Source organism: Tupaia chinensis, unplaced genomic scaffold (assembly GCF_000334495.1).
Source record: "Tupaia chinensis unplaced genomic scaffold, TupChi_1.0 Scaffold146027_1, whole genome shotgun sequence".
Classification (NCBI taxonomy): domain Eukaryota; kingdom Metazoa; phylum Chordata; class Mammalia; order Scandentia; family Tupaiidae; genus Tupaia; species Tupaia belangeri.
Window position 1 is genome coordinate 203,797 of NW_006205883.1, and position 20,658 is coordinate 224,454.

The 20,658-nt window shown below is 47.4% G+C and overlaps 1 protein-coding gene across 1 annotated transcript in view; it reads right to left on the bottom strand.

Annotated features, from left to right (window-relative positions):
• Positions 1 to 1,727: 1,727 nt before the first annotated feature.
• Positions 1,728 to 20,658, bottom strand: part of GYG2 (glycogenin 2) — a 44,894-nt gene continuing 25,963 nt past the window's right edge. The window contains exons 7-9 of the mRNA XM_006168713.2: positions 9,708 to 9,827; positions 7,633 to 7,740; positions 1,728 to 2,168 (exon numbers count right to left, since the gene is read on the bottom strand). Of these exons, the coding sequence (XP_006168775.1) occupies positions 2,007 to 2,168; positions 7,633 to 7,740; positions 9,708 to 9,827 (390 nt within the window). The 3' untranslated portion in view covers positions 1,728 to 2,006. The remainder of the gene's footprint in view (positions 2,169 to 7,632; positions 7,741 to 9,707; positions 9,828 to 20,658) is intronic.

Genomic DNA, 20,658 nt, shown 5'->3' on the forward strand with positions numbered 1-20,658 from the left:
GGGGTGATTTCTCGCTGTCTCTCTGTCTCTCTCTGTCTGGAGAGCGCATGTGCCCTATAGCAAAAGAATAAAAAATAAAAAAACCTCTCCAAAAATAAAAAAAGACAGAAAGCTTGCTACCCTCCGCTGGGCGAGAAGTCTGAATCAGATTTTTCAGCACACATGCACGCATGCACAGAATGGAGACCACGCGGCAGTTTCGAACTTTCAACTCAACTGTGAGAGCGTTAATCCAAACGCGGTAAGAGGTTATGCACAGGGACGCACGGCAAGAGGCCACGGTGAATGTGCACCCGAGAGACTCGGCAGCAAGACTCGGCTTCCACTGGAACCAACAGCACCGCCCGTGTGTGCTGGGATGCCCTTACGGTGTCCCTCTGATGTCTGACTTCCGCCGCGCCCCAGCTCCATATGGCTGTGTGAAATGAACCCCTGAAACGTCCTATCGACACGCCAACGAACGCTACCGATTTCTGACCACCCAGATGTCACGAGAAAAACCCCTCGGCCGCCCTGGACTTGCAGAAGTGCCAATGCTGCCTTCTCTCCAGAGGGCCACACTGTTTCCAGTGGCATGAAACAGGAGCAAGCTTGTCCCCTGAATTAAAATGCCTTAGGACCACGTCCCCTGAATAGCTTTCCACCGGGTCTCCGACTCTGCTTGTCCACAGCAGGTGCCTGATCCATAAACCGCATGGACATTTGCAAACACTGCACCCCTCTCCACCACATCCCTTTTATTTTTTAAAGTAAGTTTTTACCATAGGGCACATGCGCCCGCTGGAGAGGCACAGAGACAGTGAGGGGGAAAGTGAGAAACCACTCCTGCCGTGGGGAGGGCCATGCTGCAATCCCTTCTCGTCCATTCTCCTCCCGGGATCTGGGCATGGACGTGCATGCAGCCAGCGTCATTTTTAAGCCACCAGGTCCGGGACTCGAACTGTGGTCGACCGTGTGGGAGTCCCGCGACGTAGCTGCTACGCCATCTCCTGGCCCCATGCACATTTTAAATGATCATCGTGAAGACCACGAACAGCCCTCCAGAGCAAGCCGTGGCACCTTGGGTGAATTCCTGTGGTCAGCAATGTGGCCGGGGGAGACTGATGGGGAAGGAAGCAGGAGGTCTCCTAAAACCGACAACGCTCCAGAACGGACAGGGCTGGCCTGGCTTTGGCACACTCCACGGCGCAGCAAGGTCCTGGGGAGAGACGTCATGAAACACAGCACCCCAAAGTGACCGAGAGTGACCCGCTGAGAAGCAAGTCCATCCTTAACCAGAGTATCCCCAGGTCGCAGGCTTGTGGGTGAGGCGTCGCCACCCACCCTGCCTTCTCGTAACCCACGAGTGAGCCAATTCGGGCGACGGGACGCCCGCCAAGCCAGCGACACCCTTCCTTCCAAATGGCCGGGCGTGTCCCAGAAAGGGCTCCCGTGCACGGCATTCGGGATTTCCAGCAGAGCGACCACGACTGTGGTCATGCATCAGCTAGGCGTTGCAGGGACCAAACCAAGGCGCCAATCAACTCATCTGACCCGCCACTCTGCAGACCCTGGAGGCACTGGGTGCAGAGCTTACTGTGTTATCCGCACGGGGACAGAGGGACGTGGATGGGAGGACAGAGGGACGCGGACGGGAGGTCTGACGTCGAGGAGGAGGGGCTGGGCGCACCCCTGCAAGGCAGCGTTTCAGAGGTCCCCTGAGCCAGCGCAGAGACCGAGGCCAAGGGTGGATCCAGCACACGTTTAATCCTGAATGGTTTGGAAGAGGCGACCTCCTGGGAGGGCCGAGTCGCCATGGTGACTGGCATGGCAGCAGGGTGCGGGCGGGAGGGGTGAAGCTGGGCGTGTACCAGCGGCGTGGCAGGCACTGAGGCATGGGCCGGCGAGCCGTCAGTAGAGGCACATGGGTATAGGCGTGTCTTTTCAGGAGGTCTAGAGAGAGCCCCAGGGCAGGAGCCCACGACACGGTCCCATCCGACCGCGTCCGGCACGGCGTCCCCCCGGGGTCACTGCAGAAAGCGGTCCAGCTTCTCCTGAATGCGGGCAAAGGCGTCCTTGCCCAGGTAGTCGATGCGCCCTTCTTCCCACTTCCGCCTCTCCTCCTCCGGGCTGACCTCCTTGATTTTTTCTTCGATGGAAATCTCGGACATTGAGATGGCCAGGTCCACCTGAGGGAGCAAGCCAAACGGAGAGGGTTTTCAGAGCTCTCTGTGTGCAAGCCAGACATGGGGATAGGAGCCAGCAGCTGGTGCAGCCATGAAGGTGCTCCCATGGCCACGGTTTGAGTCCCAGACCCGGCACTTTGAAAATCAGGCCGGGCGCATGTGCGTGCGTGCTTAAGATCCCAGGAGCAGAATGGAGGAGAAGGGATTGCAGCGTGGCCATTCTCCCCGGGGGGTGGTTTCTCGCTTTCTATCTCTCTGTCTCTGTCTCTCCAGTGAGTGCATGCGCCCTGTAGCAAAAATCTCTGTAAAACAAAGAAAGATGGGGATAAATCCATGCAACTCACCCAGCAGTGATGGAAAACCAGTAGCTTGTCCGTTGAAGAGTCTTAGAAAAAGGTGCTTTTGGGGCCGTGGCTTTTGAAAGTTTCTAAAATGTATTCTGTCATGAATGTGTGTTCTGTAAGGAGGGTTTTGCTTTCCGGCCACTGAACCACTCTACACACTGCTCTGCTGTGACACATCCTCCTGTCAAACCCTCTCTGTTTTCTATCATAATAAATAACCAAACTGTTCGATAGACAAAAAAGCAATTAAAATTATTTTTATCTAATTTTAGCTATTTATTTACTTCTTTTAAAGTGACCAGAGATGGGAGAAAGAGAGAGAGAGAGAGAAAGAGAGAAAGCCAGCCGCCAGGTCCAGGACTTGAACCACGGTCAGCCATACGGGAGTCCAGTGCCCTTAACCACCACGCCACCTGCCGGCCTCAAATATAGAACATTTTTTCCTCAGATAAATAATGCCTATAACAGGGACCAGCAGGTGGCGTGGTGGTTAAGGCGCTGGACTCCCACCTGGCCAACTGCAGTTAAGAGTCCCAGACCTGGTGGCTTGCTTTCTCATTTTCCCTCTCTGTCTCTGTCTCTCTCTCTCAAAGTAAAAAATAAATAAATGAAGTTAAACAAAATAATTGTTTAAAAAATGCCTATAATATTTTAAATTGCTCTTCAAGGTTATTTATTTATTTTGGGGGGAGAGGTTTTTGCTAGAGGGCGTGTGCACTCACCAGAAAGACAGAGCAGGGAGAAACAGAAATACAGAAAGCGAGAAATCACCCTCCAGGGGGGATGGCCATGCCGCAATCCCTTCTCCTCCATTCTCCTCTCAGGATTTGGGGCATGCATGCACACATGCCTGGCGTGAGTTTAAGCCACCAGGTCCGGGACTCGAACCACAGTCAACTACATGGGAGTCCAGAGACATAGCCAGTATGCCATCTGCTGGTCCCAAGGTTATTTAAATTATCATTGAAATAATTTTCTTGGGCCAGCCTGTGACCTGGTGCTTAAATCGGCTGGAACCCATGTTCCAATTGTAGACTCAGCGGTTTGAGAAATATGCCGTGTGAGTGTGTGTGTGTGTATGTGTGTCCAAAATCCCAAAAGGGGGGAGAAATGGAGGACAAGAAATTGCATTGTGACCACATGTGAGTCTCACTTTTATCTTGTACCCTGGTGGGTTAACAAAAAAATAAACGTAAACATTTTGTTTTTAAATCCTTTTTTTTTTTTTGAGACAAGATTTGGGAATGTCGCCCAAGCGGGCCTGGAACTCACAATCCCATGGCCTCAGCTTCCTCACATCTGCATTTAAAAACGTTTTATGTGGGTCAGCAGGTGCTGAGGTAGTTGAGGCACTGCACTCCCACATGGCAAACCGCAGTTCAAGTCCCAGACCTGGCGGCTTGCTTTCTCTCACTTTCCCTCTCTCTGGTGAGCACACAGGCCCTATAGCAAATGAAAAATAACAAAGAAAATTAAATAAGTAATTACGCAAGTAAATAAATAAAAATAAAAACATCTTACTGAGCAGTTTCTAAAAAGATTTTTAAAAGTTTTCCTGTGGGGACAGCAGGTGGCTTGGCGGTTAAGGCATGGACTCCCACATAACCAACAGAAGTTTGAATCCTGGATGCGGCAACTTCCTTCTCATTTTCCTCTCTCTCTCTCTCTCTCTCTCTCTCTCTGTTCAAGTTGAATAATACTAATAAATAGGGACCAGCCGCTCGCATCATGATCATGGTAACATCACTGGATTCCCATGTGATCAGCTGCAGTTCAAGTCCCGGACCCGGTGGCTTGAAACACACCAGGTGCATGTGCGTGCGTGCCCAGAATCCCAAGAGGAGAATGGCGGAGATGAGATGGTGGCGTGGTCATCACCCTTAAAATGATTTCTTGCTTTCTGTCTCTGTCTCTCCACAAAGTGCATGCCCTATAGCAAAAAATCTCTCTCTTAAAAAAAAAAGAAAGAAAATTAAATAAATAATTCTTTTTTAAAAAAATATTTTAAAACTTTATTTATTTATTTGTTTATTTATTTATATTTGACCAGAGAGGGACAGAGTGAGAGAGAGAAAGGGAAAGTGAGAAAGCAAGCCGCCAGGTCCAGGACTTGAACTGTAGTCAGCCATGTGGGAGTCCAGCACCCTTAACCACCGCACCACCTGCCAACCCCAAATAAATAATTCTTTAAGAAAAAGTTTTCCTGTTACAACATTAGAGACACACAATCTATTGTCTAGTTATTCATTCATCTTCCTTAACAGATAATGTACAGAGAGAGGTGATGAATAGACAGACGGGTGGAGAGACAGAGAGAGAGAGAGAGACATGGATGGAGACAAAGAGACAGAGACAAGAACTTCGACAGAGTTACTTTCCAGATGCGGCGTGAGCTGTTGGCATCAGACGGTTTTGGGGCCACTAGGCATCCACTACCTTAAGGTTTGATATAATAAGGTTTTGCTTTCCACACTCATTAGACTTTATCCAAATATATAGAAATGAATAGCCACCTTGTTTATCAAAGAAATAGCAACAGTTAAAAAACAAATTTTAAAGAACAATAGAGAGAAAGAAAAAAGAAAGCAGAAAAAAAAAATCAATTCCAGGGTACCCAAACATTTCTCCCCTTCTAAGGGCACTTGGGCTTAGGCTCATTAAGTTCATGAAAATTAAAAATTTTCTGGAATTAGGGACCAGCAGGTGGCGTAATGGCTATGTCGCTGGACTCCCATGTAGTTGACTGCAGTTTAAGTCCTGGACCCGGTGGCTTAAACTCACGCCGGGTGCGTGTGCATGTGTGCCCAAGATCCCGAGAGGAGAATGGAGGAGAAGGGATTGCAGCATGGCCATCCCCCCTGGGGGGAGGGTGATTTCTTGCTTTCTATCTCTCTGTCTCTCTATATCTTTATGGTGAGCGCACGTGCCCTACGGCAAAAATCTCTCAAAAAGAAAAAAAATATTTTCTGGAATGAATAGGACGTACAACACCCCACCGCCCATGAGGGGACTTCAGAAAGTCTGTGGGAAAATGGAATTGAAGTAGATGTTGATTTTGGTGCCAAAGAGAATCTGAAATCCTTGCGTACTTCCTTTGCTTAAACTCTTTGGAGGTTCCTTAAACAAAATAGCACATTGATCGTAGCCTTCCTGTTCAGAAGAAGGGAGAGATACCCGAGAGCATTAACACATCTTCGATTTTAAACAGAAGGGCACTACACAGGACACTAAGTCAGCTCCTCTCTAGGACCCTGGGGACACAGCGGAGCAGGCTGTCCAAGTGCCCTGTGTAGTGGATGCATGGCGGACCGACTGCTATTCTTTCTTCCTCTTTCTGCTCTCTCTTTTTTTTTTTCTAAATTTCTACCCGAGGGCATGTGCTCTCACCAGAGATGCAGAGAGAGAGAGAGAGAGAGAGAGCACACTCCATGGGGCATGACCATTCAATTCCTTCTTCTCCACTTCCCCCTTCCTTTGGGGGTTCTGGAAACACCCACACACCCACACATGCACCTTGCACGTCACAATCAAATCCAGGACTCCAACAGTCCAGTCGGCCACGTGGGGTCCAGCTGACCATAACCACCAAGTCCCAGACTGTCCTCAGCCTGCTGGTCTTTCTAAGCTGGACACTAAGTAGGGTTCCTCAGACTGCTCTCCGCTTAATCCCCTCAACGCTCTCCGAGCGAGGTAATGCACCCTGCATCTCACGGAGTCTCAAAGAAGGAAATGAACTCACGCAGGGCCCCAAACCTACCACATGGCCAAGCTGTCCAAGGCTGCCCTGCCCGAGGGCACACTCACACCAGCCACCCGTCAGTAACCACAGATGCAACTCACAGACCCTCGAGGCATCACGCAGCGGATGGACATGCTGAAAAAGCAAACTCGCATCCAACTCGTGACAAAAGGAATTTGTTGTCACCACCTACAACGCAGGCAATAAAGTTGAAGTCTTTCCCTTGACCTTAAAACACTCTCATCTGGGACCAGCAGACAGCGTAAGGGTTACATGGCTGGACTCCCATGTAATTGACCGTGGTTCAAGTCCTGGTCCCAGCAGCTTAAAACCCACACCGGGCAAGTTTGTGTGTGTGCACCCAAAGCCTCAAGAGAATGGAGGGGAAGGGATTGTGGCATGGCCATCTGCCCTGGCAGGGGTTTCTCATTTTCAGTCTCTCCAGTGAGCACATGCACCAGACAGCAAAAATCTCTCTCAAAAACAAAACAAAACAAAACACCCACATTTTCTCCAATGGAGACCTCTGGTAAAGTCATTTAGCAGATTATATTTTGAAATATAGAAGATTATATTTTTCTTTTTTTAAAAAAAATGATTTATTTAATTTTACTTATTTATTATTATTTTAATTTGACCAGACAGAAAGAGTGAGAAGGAGAAAGTGGGAAAGCAAGCCACCAGGTCCAGAACTCGAACCGCAGTCGGCCATGTTGGAGTCCAATACCTTAACCACCCCGCCACCTGCTGGCCCTGATTATATGTGAAGTTCATGTTTAAAACTACCTCTCTTCCTGGCCCCAATGCCCAGCTCTAGAGCTGTCGTGACTATGACTTACAGATCAAAATGTGCTGTTAAATATTCTCAGAGAAACAGAAAACACACGTGCTTTGAGTCAATGCACCGAGGGAAAGAAAGAAGTTGAAGGCGAGAATGTCCGAAAGCGGATGGGGACAGGAGGGGCAGGTGCGTCGTTTCACTGTTAACGCAGAAGAAGCTGTTGCATGCTCTGTTTGGACCCCAATATTTGCCATCGCCCCCAATGTCCTAGCTTTTATTCTCTTTATTTTAGGAAGCGGATCATGGCACTTGTTTTCCTAGCCCTTCAACTCCCCTTCAATCACTGTGAGCAGAAGAACTTTCAAAGAGGGAACGGCAGGGTGACCAGAGCTGGAGTCAGAGGACAGCGGACCAGCCACCGAGGTGAATGGCAGAGAGCAGACGATGGATGGCAGGCCCTGGAGAGGCAGGCAGGCAGGCTCCTAGTCACCCAGATGGGGCAAAGTGGGTTGGTTAGTGGGGGTGCTCGCATGCAGCCGAGCCCAGTGATGGCTAAGAGCGGCCATCAGGAGAGCTGGACAAGGCAGAGGGTTCAGATCCCACCTCCAGCGCATCCTGGGGGCCAGGTCCCCTGATGACCTCAACAAGGGGCTCCTGGCGTGGCTCCAAGGTGTCTTCAGGTGGGCTACTTTCGGCTTTATGCGTTGGCTGCTAGAAACATAACCATTCCATCGTTAGTCTGCAGTGGGCTACAGAGAATCAGTCTTAACCTAAATGACAGAGCTCTTTTTTATTTTTTTAAGATGTTTATTTTTTGGGACCAGCAGTTGTTGTAATGGCTATGTTGTTGGACTCCCACGTAGTCGAACATGGTTCGAGTCCCAGACCCGGTGGCTTAAACTCACACTGGGCACGTGTGCGTGCATGCCCAAGATCTAGAGAGGAGAATGGAGGAGAAGGGATCGCGGTGTGGCCATCCACCCTGGGGGGCGATTTCTTGCTTTCTGTATCTCTATCTTCCTAGGGAGCACAAGCGCCCTATAGTAAAAACCTCTCTAAAAAAATTAATTAATTTTAAAAAGTGGTTTTTTTAAAACAATTATTTAATTTAATTTAATTTATTTATTCATTTATTTTTAATTTGAAATGAGAGGTGCTGGCCCCAGAGAGCTTGTTATGGGGGAAAAAGAGATTACAGTAACCCCCGATACTAGATGACCTTTCCTGGGATGGCTGAAAAAGCTGAGAGTCACCATTTCTTCCTTTCCCTGAGCCACCCACCTGCTCTTGTCCAGGAGGGTGTGCTGCAAGCTTTTAGGCAAGCTGTCAGCACTAACCTTCCCACAGAGGGACCTGACTGGTTTGTACCCAGCAGCTATGGGGGCACTTCCCTAAGACGGTCTCACACCGAGAGTCAGGAAAGGCTGTCTGCGAAGTCAGTCTATGACGACCTGTGGTCATGGGCACCTAGGTTCCGGAGGGTACATTCAGCAGAAGGAAAAACTAGAATATTCTTGGGACCACAGGGGATATAGTGATTGAGGCACTGGACTCCCATGTAGCCAACCACGTTTCGAGTCCTAGATCCATCAGCTTGAAACTCAGACCGGGTGTGTGCCCAAAATTATAGGAGGAGAATGGAGAAGGGAGTGCAGTATGGGCATCCCCCTCAGAAATGATTTCTCGCTTTCTGTCTCTCAGTCTTGCTCTGTCTTTCTGGCAAGTGCACATGCCCTATAACAAAAATCTCTCTGTCTAGAAACAACAATAAAAGACAAAAAAAATTATATATCCATTCTCCATCAATACTGACTTAGACACTGGGGTAAGTCCTACCAAAAATATTTTTAAATAGTTATTTATTTAATTTTATTTATTACTCATCTTTTTGTCTTTCTCTTTTAGAGTGACTTTTGCTATCGGGGTACTATTATTATTATTATTTTAATTTACTATAGGGCACATGTGCTCACTAGAGAGAGAGAGGGAAAGTGAGAAAGTAAGCTGCCAGGTCTGGGACTTGAACCAGGTTGGCCATGTGGGAGTATAGGGCCTCAACTTCTACACCACCTGCTGGCCCCTACTACCAAAAAATGTAAAAATTAAAACATATATGCTCTGTTGTATCTTTTTCGTTTTTCTTTTTCTAGTTCTTCCTAAAGCAAGGTGTATGAGACTAACCAAATGACAGAAAGGAAATACAGGGATGATGGGGGAGAAAGAAGTCTGAATAGACAACCAGATGCTTCCTCTTCCAGGATAAGAGAGAAACAGATGAATTACAATATAACTGAGTCCAGGCTGATGGACCTCATAAAGCGCCAAGGAGGAATTTTAGAAAGCATGCTGGCAGGGTGGTTAAGGTCCTGGACTCCCACATGGTCAACTATGGTTCAAGTCCCAGACCCGGAAGCTTGAAAACCACACCAGGCATGTGGGCATGCATGCCCAAACTCCCAGGAGGAGAATGGGGGAGAAGGGACAGTGGTGTGACTATCTCCTGTAGGGGTAAGTTCTCACTTTCCCTCTCTCTGTCTCTCTCCAGCAAACAAGCGTGCCCTATGGCCAACACCTTAAAAAAAAACGGCATCATGTGTGGTATTTAGAGGGCATAGACATTCTGACAGCATCACAGGCAATGACAGATATGAAGTGTAACAGGTGCAAACGTGGTATACCAAGGTGCATTGGATGTCTGGGGACTCTGCAATCGGAGGGGAGGAGCGCAACAGCAGACCATGCACGATTCCGGCGGAAGTCTCAGTGTCAGGGCAACCTATTACCTGGCACAGAGAGAGAGAGCAAAAAGCAAGTTAGGACAAGCCTTCAGGCCAATGAACGCAGCTTCACCTCAAGCACCTGTGATTTCTGTGTCCACGGTGCAGGTGCAATGCAGCTTGACGATGAGGTGTGTGGTAGAGGTGACAAGCCCGGGAACCTGCTTTCCATGAACTTTCATCCTCACAAGATTGACCTTAGAGACCTCTCCTCTTTTTCCTCTTCTGCTCCTCTCTCTTCCATCTTCTTTCTTTTCTTTTTAAAATGTATTATGATTATGATTTTTCATGCATTCAATTGCTATACATCATTTAGCTTGTAAGGAGAATTTACCCTACATGAAATATACCTCAGACCAGTCTAGCTGAGAAGACTATATTTGGTATCAACAGACAGTAAATGATTTCTGCATCCCTCCATCTTCTTCCTTTCTCTTTCTTCTTCTCCTTTTCCTTCCTCTTCTTCTTCCTTTCTTCTTCTCTTCCTTCTTCACCTTCTCCTTTCTTCTCTTCTTTTTTCTTTCCTTCTTCTCCTCCTTTCTCCTTCTTGTTTTTCTCCTTCTTTTTCTTTCTTTGTTTCTCCTCCTTCTGTTTTTTTCTTTCTCTTTTCTTCTCCTTCTCCTCCTCCCCCTCCTTCTCACTCCCAACTCCATCCCACAGTTTGCCGACAACTAGGGTACAGCCGTGCAACTCTCACCTGCTAATGCGCACTGAGCACATATGCCGTGACTTACCCTCAGGCTAGGCAGTGAGGGGGCACAGTGCCTTTCCTTCTTTTTCTTTGGCCAAGAGGATGAAGAAGAAGATTCCTTCCACCCCATTACAACTGAGGTTCCACCAGAAAGTGAAAACCTTCAGAAAAGAGTTCTTTATTCAGCCCCCTCAAAGATGATGTATAGCTCACCCCATTCTACATGAAGAGTTAGTACTCTCTGCACAACACCTGCCTTAAAAAGGAGGCTTTCCCTCCTCTTAACGAGTCACATGGTAGAAGGGCTGCCCTAGAAGAAGGTGGAGAACAATGGGAGGACCCTGGTTCACTAAATGACCGCATAGACCAGAGGATACCTTTGCCATCCTGGCTCGTTTCAACACAAACAAGAAATCAACTTTGATGTGTTTGGGGGATGTTTGTTACAGCATCCAACCTTCCCTGACAAATACATGGTCAGTGAGCAAGCCTGTGCCCACAAACAGGGATTTTTAACAGCTCCCAAAGCTCCTGCAGCCGACGGAATGAGTGTGGACAACAGAGACAGGAGAATATATTGAAATCCAGTGGAATTCCACTGCAAACACGGTGCAGAATCTATGGGGACGGGTAGGACTGGACCTCAAAGTGAACTCCTTTTTCCTGGGCCAAGAAGACTTCAGAAATTTCTAATCCTGAAAACATATTTCCAGGTAAGTCCAAGAGATTTAGAGGGGGTTGACCTGGAATGATGACCAGAAACTCAGATAGCACGCTCTGCAAACACGCTGCAGGATCTGTGGGAATGGGCAGGAACAGACTTCAAAGTGGGCTCCTTCTTCCTTGGTCAGGCAGATGTAAGAAAGCCCTAATCGTGCAGACACATACTCCCAGACAATTTTCAAGAGATTTTGAGGGGGTCAGCCTGGAGTGAAGATCAATAACTTGGAGACCCAGCTCTCAAACTTCTGATCTTAGCCTCAGAAAATTCAGTTTATTCTTGTACTAACTTAGGCATGGAGTTTGCATGGGACAGATAGTTATGGAGACATGGGTAGTGAAGAGGGAAGACAGGGCTACACAGCCTTGGTCTGCTCCCTCGAGAAGTGGACTGTCAAAAGAGAGAAGCAAACATTTAATAAATCATGAATGCCAAACGGTTAGCCTTGAGAAAGTCTAGGGAAGAGCAGGATGGAGAATTGTCCATCTTTCTTTCTTTTTGAGAGATTTTTGCTATAGGGCTCACCAGACAGAAGGAGAAAAAGCAAGAAAAAGCAAGGGGGGATGGCCATGCCACAATCCCTTCTCCTCCATTCTCCTCTCGGTATCTTGGGCACACACGTACACACGCCCGGTGTGAGTTTAAGCCACCGGGTCCAGGACTCGAACTGCGGTCGACTACATGGGAGTCCAGCGACATAGCCATCATGCCAACTGCCTGTCCCTAAAAACCATAATTTAAATATGTTATTCGCAGATATTTTCAACAGTTTATGGAAACGTGGAATTAAGATATCAGTGTTTTGGTGCAAATAACTAAAAGCTATGCACAGCATTTTCATAGTACTCGTTTCTCATGAACTTGTGAACACCTCTCAGGAGAGCTGAGCACAAAAAGCTAGGGACCAGCAGATGGCGTCATGCTTCCATGGCCGGACTCCTACGGATTCGACCTGGCATCTTAAAACTCACGCCAGGGTGTGTGCGTGTGCGTGCGTGCCCAAGATCCCGAGAGGAGGATGGAGGAGAAAGGATTATGGCATGGCCATCCCCCCTGGCGGGGGATTCCTCACTTCCTGTCTCTCTGTCTCTCTCTGTCTGTCTGGCGAGTGCACGCGCCCTATAACAAAATCTCTCTTTAAAAGAAAGCAAGGTGGTTTCTAGGGAGTGAGGGGAGGAGAAGGATGGGTGTTGATCAGGAACTTTTGGTTATGTGAAGGGGATACATTCGGACATCTGACAGGCACCATGACAGGGCAGACGGTAGGGTTGACACAGCTTTGTACGTTCAGCATTAGCTGAAAAGGCGGTTCTTCAATGTTTTCCCTAATGGGAAGAAAGGAAGAGGAGAAGGAAGAGGAGGAGGAAGAGGAGAAGGAGAAACGGGAAAGGAAAAGGAGGAGGAGGAGAAGAGAAAGAGGAAAAGTGGCAACACAGTGAGTTGAATATGTCCATTCAGGGCAATGATTATTTCACCGCGACATCAAGCCATACGATCTTACATATAAACCAGATTTTCTCTGTCAATGATATCCCCGATAGAGCTGGAGGAAAAAAAGAAAAAAAGAAAAAGAAAAAAGAAAGGAGCTCTTTCATCCTGACCTCGAGAGTGTATGGAAAAATGCAAAATTAGAGCCAGCAGGTGTCATTGTGGTGAAGGCACCAGACACACCCGACCGCAGTTTGAGTCCCGGATCCTACAGTTTGACGCTCACACTGGGCGTGTGTGTGTGTGCGTGCCCAAATCCCAGGAGGACAATGGAGGAGAAGGGATTGCAGTGTGGCCATCTGCCCTGGGGAGTGATTTCTCACTTTCCCTCTCTCTGTCTGCCCATGACATGCATCCTACAGCAAAAGCCTTAAAATAAAAACAAAATGCAAAAGTAAAGCTCACATTCTGACAATTACGGGGGGCCTGGGTGAGGGGGCAGGAGGAAAACGGGATTCTGTGCACGGCGGACACACACAGGAACATCCCAAGTTCGCATCCAGAGGCCTCCCTCAGAGCCCCGGACACATGCATGCCCGTGAGCCAGGGCAGGCAGAGGCTGGGAGTAGACTGTGGCCTCAAGACCCCACTGGGGGTGCTGTGTCTCTGTCTCTCTGTTCTCTTTACATCTCTCCGGCTCACAGAAGACAGAAATAACCTTACAGAAAAAAAGCAGAGACATTATAAAGCTGTCAAGGACATGGAAGAGGGTGATAATCACAGCTTATTTTACGAGACACTTCTCGCCGCCGGCTCCTGAGCGGCTGTCCTAATCTGCTCACGCCTATCCCTTCTAATCCTCACGGCTGCACGGCGGAGACGTTTGATCCCACCTTTCACCGGCGAGAGAACTTTAATTCGAGAGCAGACTTAGCATCCAGCGTCCAGAGCCAGCGAGACAGAAACCGGGCTCAGAGGCCAACATGTGCCTCTTGGACAGCCAGGTCTTGCTCCTTAGCCCTCGGTGAGGGTTACTCTTTTGTTTTGTTTTGTTTTGTTTTTCTTTAGAATGATTTATTACGATTATTTTTAAAGTTTGCTATAGGACCCATGTACTCACCAGAGTAAGAGACAGAGACAGAGAGAGAAAGGGAAAGTGAGAAAGCAAGCTACCAGGGCTGGGACTTGAACCGCCATTGCCCATGTGGGAGTCCAGTGCCTTAACTGCCATGCCACCTGCCTGCATCCCAGTGGCCAAAGAAACATGAAAAAGATTCTTGAAAAAACGATGATGAAGGTGAGGGGCCAGACAGTGACACAGTGGTAAAACAGAAAGCTCTGGGACTAGCGGTCGGCGTGACGGTGAAAGAACTTAGATTACACACGGCTGGCTGAACAGTTCTAGTCCCGGACCCAGCAGCTTAAGAATCACACCAGAGACGTGTGCATACCTGGTCAAAATTCTGAGAGGAATTTTCTCACGTAAGTCTAGTTGCATTATCACTGTCCCATGGCCTGGTGAAGTCTGTTTCTTTTTCTTTCTCTTGCTTTTTCTTTCTTTTCTTATTTTTAATTGTAAGGTTTTTGCCATAGAGCATGACCACTTTCCAGAGAGATAGAAACTGAGAGACAGAAAGGGAGAAATCACCCCCCCAGGGAGGGATGGCCACACCGCAATCCCTTTTCCTCCATTCTCCTCTCGGGATCTTGGGCATGCATGCACAGGCGCCCAGCGTGAGTTTAAGCCACCAGGTCCGGGATGCGAACCGCGGTCGACTACATGGGAGTGCAGCGACATAGCCATGATGCCACCTGCTGGTCCCAGCGTGTTTATTTTTATCCTCAGGTCATAACCGTCTCCCTGACTCATCCCCTGACACGGTGCTGGGGGACCAGGTCACCTTGAAAGAGGAGACTGTGGAGCCGGAGATTGCCCAGACGAGGGTCTGAGCTCAGAGGAGAGGGAGCCTGGGGTAGGCAGAGACGCTTACAGAAAGAGAAAAGCCAGACTCTGAGGGCTCTCAGGTACAAGGCCCCGGCAGATCCACACGGAGCACATGGACATGCAGCCGTCCTTCCCACTCCGGGCCGTCACCTCCTGAGAGCCACTCCCGCCCGCACTGATGGAAGCTGAAAGCATAGATCTACAAACCAGCTCGCGAGTGGAAAAGGGATTTCTGCCACTTTGAGAAATTGGCAAAAATGGTCATTGTTTTTACACTAAATCTGCAAAAAGAAAGAAAAGAACCAAAAAGACAGGACAAGAATAATACTAAAATAAAGTTATACGCAAGGGGGCCAGCAGGTGGCATGGAGGTTAAGGCGCGTTGACACTGACAACCGTGGTTCAAGTCCCGGATCTGGCAGTTTGTTCTCTCACTTTCCCTCTGTCTCTCTCTTTGGTGAGTACATGTGCCCTATAGCAAATTAAATAATAATAGCAAATACAATCAAATAAAAGGTTCTTTATTAAAAGCATTATTTATTTCATTCCATCTGTTATTATTATAATTGTGTGTGTGTGTGTGTGTGTGTGTGTGTGTGTGTGTAGGTCTTGGCCTTAGGGCACATGAACTGACCAGAGAGAGAGACAGTGGGAGGGAAAGTGAAAAATCGCCCCCCAGGGGGGATGGCCACCCTTCTTCTCCATTCTCCTCTCAGGATCTTGGGCACGCATGCACATGCGCCCAGCATGAGTTTCAAGTCACTGAGTCTGGGACTTGAACCGTGGTCAACCACGTGGGAGTCCAGCAATGTAAGTACTTTTCCATCTACTGGTGCCATTATTATTCTTTTTAATTTGACCAGAGAAAGAGAGAGAAAGTGAGAAAGCAAGCTGCCAGGTCCAGGACTCGAACGATGGTTGACCATGTGAGACTCCACTGCCTTTACCACCATGCCACCTGCGGGACCCTAGCCGGATTAATTTCTTCAATGTGTTGAACCTTCCACTCTATGGACTGGACAGAGTCCCACATTGATTTAGAGATTCTTTCATTTCTCCTCAATTATGTTCTGTTTTTTTGTAAAGTGCTTACGTGTACATGTCATTGGCTTCTTCTGCTATTTGCAAGACTTTCCTAGACTGTTGTAACATTTTGAAAATGGGACCAGCAGATGGCATAGCAGTTATATTCCTCGACTCCCACATGGCGGTCGTGGTTCGAGACCCGGATCTGGTGGCTTCAAACTCACACCAGGCACGTACGTGTTCATGCGTGCACAAAACTCCCGACAGAAAAGGGATTTGCAGCAAAGCCATCTCCCCCCAGGGGGTGATTTCTCACTTTCCCTCTCACTGTCTCTGTCTCTCTCTGATGATTAATCTCAATGATGATTAATAAAATGAAATCATTCTTACAAAAAAAAGAAGAAATTCATCCTTCTAAAACTGATGTATAGAATCAATTTAATCCCACTCAAAGTTCTAAAACTCTTTTTCTGTTTAAGACATTGTGAAGCTGATTCCACGACTCATACAGACCATTTAAAAGAGCTGGAAAAACCACAGAAAGAACTCCAAGATTTGCATTGCCAGTACGAACACTTACTCTAAAGTCTTGGGAATCTGTGTGATACGGATGCAGAAGGGGGAAAATAAAGAAACAGGACCGATGATCCAAAAATAGAGCCTCCCCCACACGGACAGCTTATTTTTGGCAAAAGAAACCAGATAAGACAGAAAGGAAGCACAGCTCTGTCGATAACCCAGTTGGGTTAACTCTGGACACACATTTAACACTGAGCTCCGACCCCAAGTTCCCTCGTTACATAACATCACTTCCAAGTGGATGAGACTTAAATGCTACACAAAGGTCTGACTCCACCCCAAATTGATGTTATGAAACCCTAACCCTTAGTCGAATGATATTACAGTGTGGGGCCTGGGGACCAGTGGGTAGCCTGGTGGTTAAGGCAATAGATTACCGCATGGCCAACGAGGGTTCGAGTCCCAGACTTGGCAGCTTGAATTTCGCACCAGGAGCATGTGCGTGCAAGCGTGCTCAGAATGCCAGGAGGAGAAGGGATTGCAGCATGGTCATCCTCCTGGGAGAGGGTAATTTCTCACTTTCTCTCTCTCTCTGTCTCTCTACGTCTCTCTCTCCAGTAAGCACATGCACCCTCTGGCAACAATATTTTTTAAAATGTGGGAACCTCGGGAGGTGATTAGGCTGTAAAGGTGGTGAAAGGCATAAGTTTCCCCATGAGCGACCCCAGACAACACCCTTGTCCCGTCCACCCCATGAGCACACAGTGAGACAGTGCCATCTATGGGCCAGGAAGGGAATCCCCACCAGATGCAAAATCTGTACCACCTGGAATTTGGACTTCCACCCTCCAGAACTGTGAGCAACAAATGCCTTTTGCTGACCCAGCCTGTGGTACGGTGTTGTAACGGCCCGGACAGACTAAGAAAAACGTAAAACCCAGAAACAATAAAAGTTTCAGAAGGCATTTTAGGGGATTATCTTCATCGACTTAATTTTCAGACAGATTTTTGCTTTTTCTTTTATTTATTCATTTATTTTTAGAGAGGTTTTTGCTATAGAGCATGCACGTTTGCCATAGAGACAGAGAAACAAAAGGCAAGACGCTTGCCATAGAGACAGAGAAACAAAAGGCAAGAAATCACCACCCCCCACCCCACCCCCCAGGGAGTTGGCCATACCGCAATCCCTTCTCCTCCATTCTCCTCTCAGGATTTTATGCACGCACGCACACGCGCCCAGCATGAGTTTTAAGCTGCTGGGTCCAGGACTCCAGCTATGGTCGACTACGTGGGAGTCTGGCGGTGTAACCATTATGCCATCTGCTGGTCCCTCAGACAGGCTTTTCTAAACAGTAAACCAAACACAGTGCTTAGAAAAAAAAAAAAAAAAAAAATCAATCAATGCTCTGGTCTATACTGGAAGCTTCTACTCACTCAACAATGGCATTTTAGGGATGACAGAGTGGAAGAAAACATTTAGGGATGACAAACAGAGGGGAAGATTAGTAACAGAGTGAAAGAAAAGATTTCTATTACTGGCAAAACAAACACAAAAACAACAACAGAAACCTTGACGACTATACATACACATTTCCAAGGCTTGATCCATAACCGCAAAGGAAATGCAATGAGGAAAAACACAGCGGTGAAAATTTTCGAAGGAATGGGATTTTAAAATGAAGATATCCAAAGGCTTAATAAGCCCATAAAAAGAAGCTCGAGTTCATTGGCCAGTTCATACGTCCAACTCAGCTATGACGAAACACCCCACAGGCGTACTGACAACGCTAACAAACAGACGATGGGGAAGAAGCAAAATTTCCATACCCGGCTAGTTCTACCGCCACATAAAAGTTTTGGGGGCAGAATCTACTAAAACTGTACACGCACTGGGGCCAGCAGGTGGCATGGTGGTTAAGGTGCTGGACTCCTACACGGCCAACTACGGTTCGATTCCCAGACCCAGTGGCTTTCAAGTTCCTCTGGGCATGTTTATGTATGCCAACCTTCAGGATAAGCTCTAACGGAGCTACAAAAATTATTCACTAGAATGTTCCTATCAGTCTGATTTGCAACAACCCAAGCTAGAAAGGGACCATTGATGCTAGCATTAATCAATGAACCATTTGATAATATGCAGTCTGTGAAAATGAATGTTCTCACAATCAGACAGATCTCATCAACAGGCACCATCGGACGGGAGACGCCAGATTCCAAAAGCACACGCCAGACAACCGTATCCATCGGGTCGTTGGAAAAGTCATGGTGTATTTTTCTTTGTTTTTCTGTGCAAAAATGCATCGTGCTTTTCCGACGACCCGATACACTGATCTCAAAAGCATCGATGAAGAAGCTATTTATAACAGCCAAAGCCAGTTTCCCGAGTAACTTAAAGAGGATAATCCATTAGTATGACTTTCTTGGTTTAAGTGGGTTTTTTTTCCTACTGTTGAAAAAGTCAGCTAAATATATACTTATTGATGTGTGTAAATTTTTTAATAGGTCATACTTCAATAAAAAGGTCTACTAAAAATAAAATGCAAAGATGCATGAGGAAGAAGCATTAAAGAACAAGAAATAGGAGCCAGCAGGCAGCCCGGAGATGAAGGTACAGGGTTCCCATATGGTAGACTGCACGGTTCGAGTCCTGGGCCTGACAGTTTGAGAATCATGCCGGGTGTGTGGGTGCCCAAAATCCAGAAAACAGAATGGAGGAGAAGGGGTTGAGGTGTGGCCATACCCCAGGGATGATAGCTCACTCTCCCTCTCTCTGTCTCTCTCTGGTACACACACAAGTCTTATGGCAAAAACCTTTAAAAAAAAGAAGGCAAAATACAAGCAAATATATATTTATTTTGTGTGCAGTTTTCTCTTCTTATTGACACACTTCAACAAAAAGTAGACTAATACCAAAGTTAAAAGATGGATTGGGGGAACAGCAGTTGGTGTCATTGCTATGTCGCTGGACTCCCATGTACTCAACAAAGGTTCGAGTCCCGGACCTGGTGGCTCAAACTCACACCAGGCACGTGTGCGTGCGTGCTCGAGATCCTGAGAGGAGAATGGAGGAGAAGGGATTGCGGCGTGGCCATCCTCCCTGGGGGGCGGGTGCTTTTCCACTTTGTCTCTTTGTCTCTCTTTGTCTCTCCAGCAAGTGCACGCACCCTATAGTAAACATTTCTCTTAAAAAAAAAAAAAAGATGCATTAGAGAGAACACTTAAAAAAACAAATAGTAACTTTAAGAAAAGATATCCCTGGGGCCGGCAGGTGGCATGGTGGTTAAAGGCACTGGACTCCCAGTGGTTGACTGCAGTTCAGGTCCCAGACCTGACGGCTAGCATTCTCACTTTCCCTCTCTTTCTTGCTCTGTCCCTCTCTGGTCAAATAAATAAATAAAACTAAATAACCCCTAGAAAAAAAAAATATATATCTCTAGCAGCATCCTTGACTGAGAAGTTACTAATTGCATTTTTTAGAAAATACATTAATATATATGGAAAGAAATTAGATACACAACTTTACTCTTGAAAACACAGACCAATCGTCAGCACTGTCACTTCATATACAGAGGTAGCTATCAGAATAAAGAATCTTAGAGCTCAAACACAGATTGCTTTTTTTATTTCAGTTTTTGCTGTAGGTGTTTAGTGGAGAGAGAGAGTGAGAGACAGAGAGGGAAAGTGAGAAATCACCTCCCGGGGGGATGGCCACACCGCAATCCCTCCTCCTCAATTCTCCTGGGATTCTGGGCATGCACGCACACCCGCCTGGAGTGATTGCCAAGCCTCAAGGTCTGGGACTTGATTTGTGCTTGGTCCTTTGAGAATCTAGGGCCTTAACTACCCCCAAAACCTGCTGGCCTCAAATCTGGATTTTTTATCGTTGTGAACATTTTAGAAATAACACTATTTTTTAGGTTCTTGCTATAGGGTGCTTGCCAGAGGGAGACAGAAAGAGATAGAGACAGAGAAAACGAGAAATCACCCTCTGGGGGATGGCCACGCTGCATTCTCCTTCTGGGATTTTGGGCTCACACACACTTGTGCCCGGCGTGAGTTTCAAGCTGCCAGACCGGGGACTAGAACTGGGGTCAGCCATGTGGGATCCAATACCTTAAGCACCACGCCACCTGCTGGCCACCTTCTGGAAGGGGAGGGAGGAGGCAGAGGGGGAGGGAAGGGATTGTCCCAGCATCTCCAAAGAACCTACACTGGTAATACCACCAGTGGCCATCAGGGGGCAGCAGCACTCCATCCTTTATTCCAAAGGCTCCTTTGGGACATGAGGCAGTGACAATTTATTTCTGAATTACTGGAATGCAGATGCTGCACGGCACCCTCCTCCCTTTTATTTATTTTTAAATTTTTTATAATCTATTCACCTTTTTTTTTTTTTTGGAGAGGTTTTTGCTATAGGGTGGGTGTACTTGCCAGAAAGCAGAGAGACAGAAAGTGAGAAATCACGCCCCAGGGGGGATGGTCACGCCGCAATCCCTTCTGCTCCATTCTCCTCTTGGGATCC